General features: G+C 43.8%; 1 protein-coding gene across 1 annotated transcript in view; it reads right to left on the bottom strand.

Annotated features, from left to right (window-relative positions):
• LOC110595101 (histone deacetylase 4-like) overlaps positions 1-11468 on the bottom strand; it is a gene marked incomplete at its 3' end in the record, with an annotated part of 171076 nt that overhangs the window by 52907 nt on the left and 106701 nt on the right. The window contains exon 2 of the mRNA XM_021709623.1: positions 5686-5757. Within this exon, the coding sequence (XP_021565298.1) occupies positions 5686-5757 (72 nt within the window). The remainder of the gene's footprint in view (positions 1-5685; positions 5758-11468) is intronic.

An 11468-nucleotide genomic window follows, 5' to 3' on the forward strand; every position in this document is an offset into this window, starting at 1 on the left:
GCTGCAGGTCATGCTGCCAATCATAGGCAGACAGACAGACTGTGCTGGCCCCAGGTCTGCCCAGACCCTCAGGCCTTGGAGCAATTCAGCTGGGCCCAGGATCTGACCCTTCATTGGCTTCTTTCAATACTGAGCCCAAAGTGAGAGAGGAGAAATGGATTCTCACCAGGGGATTAAGAAAAAAAGGAAATGGGATGAAATACAGTCTATGTTTGCATCTTATGAAAGGTGCTATTCTTGTCCCCTCAGGGTTTTCAGAGGTTCATCTGACATGATACTGTTCATGGAGTTCACAGATCCTATGGGAGGGAGAAGACAAATCAGAAGTGACTGTCCCCCAAAGTGCTCTAAAGCAAATGGCATAAGATAAAAATAGGACTAGTCTGAAGATTCAAAGGAGAACAGGGATGTGAGATTAGGAAGGACTGGAGAAGGTGGCATTGGGATGAATGGATCTTGAAAATTAACACCTTTTGGAAATTCGAAGAAATAATAAATCTTCAACCATCAAAGGGAATTGGAATTTGAGGATTACTCAGCACCATGTAACGAGGCAGGATAGTGCAGCTTCTGGTCCAAAACTATTCTTAGCTATAAAGTAACGGGGCCTGACTCCTGCAAATTTCTAAATAGCTCATAAATGCATACAACACATGCATGGAGAAAGTCATCCTTACAGTCAGCTTCTACAATTATATGGGCTACAGACTCCTCTCTCTGGTCTTTAAGTCACAGCTAATCATACAGGCTCTCAGGTTAATCTGATGGAAGGAAGTAGAAAAACTCTCAACATCAGTCTGAGCTAAGCAAATCAAACCATGGGAATTTTTCTGATTTTACTTTGATGTGTTTATATTCCATATTTTGTCTTTCTTCCAAAAATCGTAACAAATAAGTAAGCAAAAACTGTGAAGCAGGCAACCTGTGAGGCTGGTGGATGTGTTTGCTGAGTCAGGTGATCCTACCACATGCTTCCCAATCCCCGGCTGTGGCCTGAGAGCAGCATGGTTTGTGGCCAGAAGGAAGTGAATTACGAAGAGACATGTCCCCTGACCTGACAAAAACAACTGAGAGAGTCAAGATGGCACCTGAACGTAGAGGCCAAAGAGAGCTCTCTTCTTTCCATCATCCTTTCCTGGGCCTTCAGTAGGGGCCCCTCTCAGGAACCACCAGGGCAGTCATGAGTCCTTTACTGCACCCTGTCCAAAACCCAGAAACTCCAGCTCCACACTGAAAACACACACAGTGGACCAAACAGAAATATTCCAACTAAGAGTCTGTTAGGATCTCCATTTATTCAGGTAACATCTTCCTGTGCAATAAAGGGGGACTTTCTGATGTTTCCCCTGAGGTCATATGTTTCCTATTTGTAATGGATTCAAGTTTCCTCTTACCAACAAAACAGCAATAACAGTAACAACAACAAAACACATCTTGGAGGGAACATAAGCTTCAGGTGTGCCAGGTAAGCTTTAATAGCTCCTTTTCCAAAATGTAACAGAAGTGTCAAGAAATTCAGCAACCCCTTTGACAGTGTGCTGGTCAAAGACCTTCCGGATTGGGAAACCCACAGCTAAAGCCAAATATCTTTTTTTTTTTTTAATAGAGAACTTTTTTACAGTTTTTATGGTTTCTTCCCTCTTTTGGAGATGTTTTCTGCAGTTTTTGTAGTTTCTCCCCATTAAGATTCCAGAATTTTCTTTTAAAAATTAGCCGGGCTCAATGGCTCAGCCTGTAATCCTGTGCCTTTGGGAGGTTGAGGTGAGTGGATTGCCTGAGCTCGCGAGTTCGAGACCCGCCTGGGCAGTGAGACCTCATCTCTACAATAAATCAAAAAATCAGCCGGGTGTGGTAGTGCGTGCCTGTAATTCCGGCTACTTGGAAGGCTGAGGCGGAAGGATCGCCAGAGCCCAGCAGGTCGAGGCTGCGGTGGCCGGGAGCGGCCACTGCACTCCAGTCTGGGCGACAGAGTGAGACTCCAACTAAAAAAAAAAAAAAAAAAAAAATGCACATTTGACGTACACCTTAAGAAGAAACCTCCCTAACTCTGACAGATACACGTTGATCAGGACACATAAACAGAGTGTACGGTAACCACCACCTTGCGTCAGAGGAAACTATAGCAGTCTACCCTTAAAATCAGCTTTATTTCCCCTTGTGTCAGATAGAGGTGCACAGCATTTTCTGAGGTTCTTTTTTGGAATTTTTTTTAAGTTCCCTGTAGTCCAACCCCTCAACATAGTTGGGTCTGTAATCCCATGTGATATTTCACTGGTCTGTGCCTGAACTCACTCTCTTAGGTGAATATTCCACACCTTCTCCTCTGTCTCCAAGTTCCAACATCCCCTCTCCCCCAACTCTGAGCTGAAGACTCCGCTTCCTAATTCAATGGGAACACACAAGGTTCTGGAAGAGGAGGACTCTCAGCCATGATCTCCCACCCCCATCCCATCCCACCCTGCTACCATGTCTACACTGGGCCTATCTATGCTTGCCTCTGCATCAAGTTCCCTCCAAGGTGGCCCTTCCATTCATCAAGAAAGTGAACAACTACCTCTGGGAAGGGAGGGGGCATAGCCTCATCCATAGCTGTAACATTCCATTTATTTAAAAAAATAAAGAAACATGATACTAATATGAAATAGTATTAACATAATATTCATTCATTATATCTTAGTGGTAGGTAAATGGTTTTATGTGTTTTCTGTCTTTCATGACAGAGTTACTTTACAATTAAAAATTTTAAAACAAGGGAAAAAAGAGAAATACAGACAGAAGCAAAGTTTTCTTTACATATAAGAAATTAAGAGGGAAATTGAAGAAATCAAAGTTGATCCAAAACAAATAGCATTCTGGCTTTCCTTAAATACAGGTTGAACAGCCCAAATCTGGAAATCCAAAACCCAGTGCTCAAAGGAAATGCTCACTGGATAATGCAAATATTCCAAAATTCAACTTCTGGTCCCAAACATTTCAGATAAGAGATAAACAACCTATATAGACTTTTCCAACAAAAGTGATGTTCTTACCTGAGGTATCTAAAGTCTTAACTCACAATGATCTACAAAAAAATGGTATGAATGAGGCTTTTATTTGAAGTGAGAATTTATTAGGATTAAAAATATTTAGAAAGAACCATAATCAGAAAGAATGTTGCACATGCCACCTTAGCACGGTGGAATGTCAAGAAATTAGAGAAGACTATCAGTGGGAACGCTGTTTGGGCACAGTTCCTACTCAGAGTAAAAGCTCATATCTTCAAAGGAAACAAGTATCAGGGTAAATGCTGGAGTAATTCCTGACAATTTTATATGCATACATATGTATATACATCAATTTGTTTTCATATCTTCGAGTGTCAAAATGCATAAGATTAAATTCAATCATTAAGAAACATAACAACACCAAAATGGGATTGGCATAATATACCTTAAAATGTTTTCCCTCCCATATCATAAAAACATAACTTTAAAAACATTTTCGTATTAGCTGGGCGTGGTGGCTCAGCTTGTAATCATAGCACTTTGAGAGGGCAAGGTGAGAGGATTTCCTGAGCCTGGGGGTTCGAGACCAGCCTGGGCAACTTGATGAGACCTCATCTCTACAATAAATCATAAAAACTAGCCAGGTGTGGTGGTGTGCATCTATAGTTCCAGCTACTTGGAAGGCTGAGATGGAAGGATCTCCTAAGCCCAGCAGATTGAGGCTGCGATGGCTGTGAGTGTGCTACTGCCCTCCAGTCTGGGTGACAAGAATGAGACTCCAACTCAAAAAAAAATTTTTTTTCATATCAATTTTCAAATTATTACTTAAAATGAGATTAAGATTTCTTTGTAGTATTTTATAGTAGGTTGAAATGACCAAAATGGAGTTTGAAAGAACACCCTACAATTCAGAGGCTTCTATGGCACATGCCAAGGTGCAGGCTTAATGATGAGTACTACACACATACTGCAGAGTATGCATTCATTCTTTCTCTGCCCACTGCTCATAGGCAGTGCATCTATGCTGTTTAAAATCACACTGCAAACACTGCAACCACAAATGGTGCAAGAATATACAATAAACACTAAGAAGTACAGTACCCCATCCTTTGACTTTGACCAATGGGAACATGATTACCAGGAAGGTAAATGATTAGAGTCAATTTCAGGGGGCACTCTTCCCAATATGCCACCTCTCAAGTTGGGTGGTTCACCCCAAAGGAAGAAAATAATGGTAACAGGCCACTGGAAATGTCCAGAACTTGAACTGACACTATAAAGGCTACATCACATGCATTCTTCAGTACTAGTCAACGGGTTGTTGAGATGACATTTATCACAGAACTACTAAAAAGCTGACATATAGCTTTGATCTTTATGAAAACTCTGCAGAGAAGTATTATTATCCCCATCTGAGAAATGAGAAAATAAGACTGAGCTATTCAGCAATTTGCTTAAGTTCACAAAGTGCACAGACAGTCAGGATCTGTGTCCACTCTGTCTTACACTGAAGTCCTTGCTCCGTTCCCCTGCTAAGCCAGGATTCCATGTAAGGTCTCAAGGGGCAGGGTATACTTCACAAGTCAGAAATTTAATTTGAAGTTCACCTTTTTTGATTCACTGGGAAACTATGCATATTTACTATCTTTTCAGAGCCCATCAGGCTATCTGAAAAATCCCCTTACCTCTGTTCCACACCTGGGCAAGCACAAGGAAGTTGTCTCAAAATATTCAAGTTACAGAAGGATTCAGTGTTGACAACAAAAATAACACCCGCAAAGTGATTTCAAGAGAAGGTGAAAATCAGAACTGTTTATGTGAGCTAAAATTTTTAAATTGTGCATCTTCATATGGTATTTAAGGTTCCTCATGCCTCCCCAAGGGTCAAGTGTCCTGGGATAAAGACTTATAATCAGAGTTGATGGTTTGTTAAAAAACTGAAAGGTGCCTGGAAGACAGACAGTCCCATTGACTAATTTTGCCACAAAAACAGGAGGCCAGGCACAGTGGCTCACACCTATAATCCCAGCACTTTGGGAAGCTGAGGTGACAGGATTGTCTGAGCTCATGGGTTCAAGACCAGCCCAGGCAACTTGGTAAGACCTCTCTCTACAATAAATCAACATATTAGCTGGCATGGTGGCACTTGGAAAGCTGAGGCGGAAGGATCACCTGAGCCCAGCAGGTCAAGGCTGCAGTGGCTGTGAGCGTGCCACTGCACTCCAGTTTGGGCAACAGAGTGAGACTCCAACTAAAAAAAAAAAACAAGAGGCCATAGACAAGGCATGATCTGCCTGTGGTCATGTGGCTGGCCAGCACTCTGCCCCCCCCTCCACCCTCCCGCATTGCAGGACCCAGCCTGGCTCCAGCTGAAGCTCAGAATGCTTTCCTACACACTCTCATGTGGATCAGGGCCTGCGGTTATACCCAACACAAGCAGTTGGTACTACTAAGAAGAACAAACCCTTTAGAGACAGAAAACATTAGCACTTCTCTGCCACTTAAATAGCACCAAGCCAATGTCCATTTCATTTCCAAAAAGGGCAGCCTCTATTATGCCAGAGAAAGAGCACCCTAATTCAGTGGTCCTGATAACCATACTCCCTGCTTCTTTCCATGCTCACCCAACATAGCAGAGACTCATAATACCCCTTTGGCTTAGCCCAGCACTGGAGGGAAGGGCAGAGGTGGGCAGACTTACCCGTGCTGGGCATGTGGTTCACTCGGGCAGGATTCAGCAGCTCCACTGGCTGGTCTCGGCCAGAAAGTCCATCTGGAGAACAGAGAAGGCACTGGTTTCAGAAACTGCGTGCATTTCAGTCAAAATTCTTTACCCTGAGAGTCTGCAAACAATAGAATCGCATGTGTCCTTCCTACTTTTAAAGGAAGACAGCTTCAGTTTCATCATGGATTATCCCTACTTGCCAACTGAGATATAGCAAACACCTATTTCTGGCTTAAGAGCAACTGGCTTAGCAGTTTTGGTTTACTTCTGTTTAGCAACCATATTCTACCTACTTGTGTTTACCAGAAGTCGGCTTTTCTGCAGACCACGAGCATTAAGATAATAAAAACAGAAGAGCTACGCTTCCTCTTCCCAGATACTGACAAATGGCCTGTCTGCCAACAGAAACACAGCCCAGGGAGCAGTCTCAAGCAGCCAGGGTGCTTGTGGGACATGAGGAAGCAAAGCACTGGGCAGCTCAGACCCATAAACATGCACTGAGGCAAAACCTTTGCCAGGTGTTTGTGATTCACGAATCCTTTCTTTTTAAATCCACTTTTGTATTGAGGAGCTGTTTCTATCTATCCAGACTCGCTGCAAAGATGAGACTGGAACCCACCCACCACCTAAACCTGGTGCAGACTGAATTTAGAGTGCTTGAGATTTTCTATATTCTCCCAAACAGAAAGGAAAGAAAACTCTGGCAAGATTTCCAGGAATCACACTTTTCTTTTAAAATTAGCTTCTGACAAGTGGTGTAAAATGCCCCACAATAACATGCATATCATTACAGACTTGCACACAGAGGTCATTTTTGTTACTAATTTAAGCGAGAAAGCATCAGTTTCACAGGGCAGCCACGACTCTCCTGTAGATACTGTTTCACAAAATTACTAATGTCAGGTTAAATGACTGTAACAAAACCTCACTTTTTACCCACAATGGATAATAGCTAGCACAGTCAAACCCTGCATGTCCCTGGAGATGTTTAAAATCCAAGGACAAAGACAGTAGCCCCAAGAGATTCAAAAGGGTGCTCCTGAGATCTGAAGCCCATCTTAGGTTAGAGATGGGAAACAGTGAGGCCAGCATGGACTCCAGAGAGCTCAGCAGGAGAGGTTGCTCTTAAAGAATCAAACATGGGTGCTTGTCAGCTTCCCTCCCACCAACCAGCACCCTTTCCCCAGTTCCAACAACTCAAAGGCTTCAAAACAGTTAGAAGTAAGATACTAGGCATCTTTGGGGTAAGACTGTTCAGATTCCCTGGATCAGAAGAAAGACTAGCAGGCCACAGTTATAGCTCAAGAGCAACCCCCAAGCCCAAGCAATCATCCCAACTATTCCCACATTTCAAGGCTTTCTGGAAGAACATGACCACACAGGGGGTGGCCTGAATACTGAATTGTGAACATAATGCTATGTCTCCCAAGACCTTCACTGTTACTCAGAGATCTCCAGATAGCAGTATAAAGTACTTTTCAAGCCTTTTTTTTTCCTGAAAATAAATGCTCATTGTAGAAAAAAGAAAAGTTTAAAAAAAGGTATATACATATTTCTAAAAATCTGAACCCCATTATAACTTCTTTCAGAAACACCAAAAGACACTTTTAACAATCCCAAGGTAGTTGCAGCTTTCCAATGGGATGGGGTCAGGAGCAAGGTGCTGGGAAGACCACCCTGTTCCGGGGCACTCCCTCAGCTCCCATGAGTCCACACCTGTTTCCTGAGACCACCTCCACCACAGTTGCCTCAGTGCCCACCCTCAGCTTCCATCCACAAAAGCACTGGAACCAGAAAGTCTAGAAACCAAGAAGCCCAGGAAACTCCAGTCCCCAAGGTCGTTGGAGCAGTGGTGGGACCAGCATCCCAGTTCATATGAAGACTTTTTTTAAGTTTGGGATTGAGCTGTTTATATCTAATTACTACAGAGCCATGTGAATAAATGATGCCCAATAACAAGTTACTTTTACTACACCAAAGCAGGAAGACACATCAATTCTCCATGCAGTCGTTTCAAAGTGTAAGATGTGTGGTGCTTGTGTATTCATAAGCATTGCCCATGTATTTTAAATCAATGTACAGCTTCATAAGTCTTGGTTCATCCACAAAATTTCTGGGCACTGGGTTGGGTCCACAAAGTTGTCCCCATTTCAGACCCAAGTTCCAGGCCCCCTGTACTTCTGACTGATTGGCTATAAATCAAGGGTTCTCACAAGCCCCTCTGGTTCTATAATTTGCTAGAACAGCTCACTGAACTCAGGAAAATACTTACTTATATTTATGGGTTTATTAGAAAAGACACAAATGAACATCAAGATGAAGAAGTGCATAGGGCATGGTCCAGAAGGACCGGAGTGCAGGAGCTTCTGTCCCAGTACCATTGGGTGCACTCCCCACCTTCCTGCTATGTGCCTGTGTTCACCAACACAGAAGTTCAAGAGTTTTTATAATCCTGTCTCCAGCACCCCCCCATACACACACTCCCCAGCGGTCAGCCTGTGGGGCTGAAGTTTCCAACCCTGGTCTCTGTGGTGGCCAGGCCCATCCTGGGGTATCCAGGAGCCCTATCCTAAGTCATCTTATTAGCATAAACTCAGATGTGAATGAAAAAGCCTTATTATGAATAATGAAAGACACTTGTAACACTTGGAAAATTTTAGGATTTTAGGATTTTAGGAGCTAGAATTTTAGGAGCTCTGTGCCAGGAACCAGGACAAGGACCAGATATACTTCTTCTTCTATCCCACAGGGACATTGCTTGTGCTCACTGTACTAGACTAGGCCTGGCTGGCATTGCAACAACACATAAATTCAAACCCCCAACCACCACCATTTTTCCATCTTTGTAGAATTACCTAGAAATATTTCAAGCGAAAACTGTTTCGATTCAGCATTAGATGAATGTTAAGCACCATGTCTCTCAAGGAGAGAAGCAGCAGCGTGAAACTATCTTAAAACAGCAGGAACATCTCTGAATACACAGGTGCATCTCTGAATACACAAGTGCCTGGGAGGCGGTGCCAAGAGCATGGGTCTCAAGGCTGGATGCTATAGCATCAAAAGGCTACTAGCCTCAATCAGCTGGAGGCATGGTCAGAAACTTCTTTGTGACAACACCACAACCGGTCCCATTCTGTCATTCATCTGTGCAGCATAGTAGATGCTGCATCCCTAACTACAAAAAGAGGGCTACAGGACAGCAGCCATAATTGAGAAGCCAAAAACTAAAAGGTGTTTTAACAGTGGGAGTTGAGAGAATGGCAATGGACCAGCCCCTACCATAGACACTCCCTGAGGGCTCCCCAGAGCTGAGAAGAGCCCGATGTGACTGGAGGGACATCTCTGATCAGAAACAAGGCACATCACTCAGAATAAATGGCCCAGGGAGCGGAAGCAGGGAGAAGGGAACAGGCTCCCTGACACACAGATGAGGATCGACCATTGCAGCACTGGCTCCTGAGACCTCCTCCTCCAGTGCCCGAAGCTGCCAGTCCTGGTGTGAGGCCCTGGTCCCAGGATCCAGAGCACAACCCAGGTCATGTGGTAAAAGACCTTGTACATCACCAAGGCAGAGGACCAGGACTGGGCTTCAGGAAACACAGTGCAGGACAGGGCCCACCTCTGGCCTTTAGGGGTTTAAAATCTAGTGAAGATAAGCCCTAACTCCACATAAGAACTGCAAGTGGGGCCCTGTGAGAACCTGATGTGCAACACATACTCCCTTCAGTGAGGACCAGAAAGTGCCACACGACCAAGTGGAGCCACATCTCTGATCCATATCACAGGGACCAAAACTGGGACAAATCCAACTGACCACCTTCCAATTTATCAGTTCCATTTATCGGTTCTCCTAAAACACACTTCAGATGTGAATCAGGACAAAAGCCTGAGGACAGAGCAGGAAAACAATAAGACTGCACCTCAGGGAGCAGGCTAACCAGGGCTGGGAAAGATGTCTTCAGGACAACCTAAACACCCCACAGTCAATGACCTCTTGGCCATGGGGCAAGAAACATCATCACCAGGATGAAATAGACACGCTGTGGGACACAGGCATATGCGATGCATGAAGGCACTGTGAACAGCTTTCTAATGCTGTATTTTTTCAGATATCATATTCCAGAGTGAGTTAAAATGAAATGAGTAATGAGAAGTGGAATTTCCATATTTACCTGCCTCTGTGTTGAAATTTCTAAGACTGAAAAGGCAGTGGTAAGAACCTAACTTAACATTTACAAGTAAAACAATAATCAAGATGGAAATCAAAGTACCACTTCCTCATCAAACACGTGCTGCAACCAGGTCTCCTTATCTGTCTTCACTTGAGAATCTATTTTTGGAAACCCCGCTGGACTGGAATGTATGTTCAAATGGGATTTTAATCAACTCTTGGGGCTGGGAGAGCACAGGCACCTCCCGGTCTTCATGTCACCATGTGATTTGTCCCACTGTGCTCAATGCACCCACCGGGTCAACTGCAGTGACTACATCACGCTTGCAAGAAAATGATCGACTACAGGATCCAGCTTGCAATACAGATTTGCTAAGATTAAGTGTCTTTCCACTGGAGGGACAGGGCTAAGCCATACAGTACATTTGCTTTTCAGACGCCACCTTTGTGAGACACAGGTGGGTGTATCTAACCAGAATCATAGCCTTCCTGAGACAAAGGAACCTAACTTTCCACCCAAATGGCCCAGTTTTCTCACCTTAAACTTAAAAGAGCTGTGCAGTTTGCCCAAGACTGTGCAGTGAACACCACCCAAAACCCAGTTCTGTCTCAGCTAGGCTGCCCTAGTCTGAAGCTGGACCTCAGGCAAATGGTTACTCACCACGACAGATGCCTTCTACCTAGTGCTTCAAATCATAAAAACCAGTTTCCAGTCCCCTAGGAATTTGCCCTAATCAGAACAGAGGTGGGGAGGGAAGATAGGAAAAGGAGAAGCAGAAATAAGGAGGGAGGGAGAGCACATCACAGTTATAATTCACATACTCTCTCTCCCTTTTCAGGTTCAAGTTTCCAACATTTCTGGAGAACATTAAATGAGTCTGCAGGACCTTCTATAGACCCCAGCTGGAAAAGTCAAGCAGGTAAGGGAGATGGCCCTGGGCTGGCACCTAGAGGTTCTAAGTCACACTATGAAGCTCTTTCATGGCCACCACATCCCCAAGGACAACTGATTCTACCCCACCCCCCACATCCCCTCCCAAAGAGCACATGGGTCCAGACCATGGTACAGTTAACTAGCCGAGTATTCACATAAAATAGACACCTGAAGCAATTTCTAGGAAAACTCTCATAGGATTAATAGGGAAAAAAACTTTAGTTACTGAATAAAAAGATTCAATCCATTCCCTGTATACATATTTAAAGTGGCCTTTTCAGTAGCAGAAAACTATCAGGGGAAGGGGAGGTGGGCCTGGCAGTTGGGGGAAGCTGCTAGGGGAGGGAGGGGCATGCCTCACCAACAAGGGTACCTGCATGATCAATGCTTGTATACCTAGCCCTGAATTGTACCCCACATCTTTATAATAAATAAATTAATTAATTTTTAAAATAAATAAATAAAAATAAAAAATAAAGTGGCCTTTTACTGTCACACAAGAAATTACATTTCTTTTAAATCAATATTTTTTATTATGGTTTTGTGGGGTACAGTTAAGGGTTAGGTGTACAATTACGTTCCATTCAGGCACCCTGTTGATAAGAGGTGTTTCCCCTTCCCCAGACAGATATTTGCTACTGTTAATCCCATCCC

Source organism: Carlito syrichta, unplaced genomic scaffold (assembly GCF_000164805.1).
Source record: "Carlito syrichta isolate Samal-C Ts95f unplaced genomic scaffold, Tarsius_syrichta-2.0.1 Scaffold262810, whole genome shotgun sequence".
Taxonomy (NCBI): domain Eukaryota; kingdom Metazoa; phylum Chordata; class Mammalia; order Primates; family Tarsiidae; genus Carlito; species Carlito syrichta.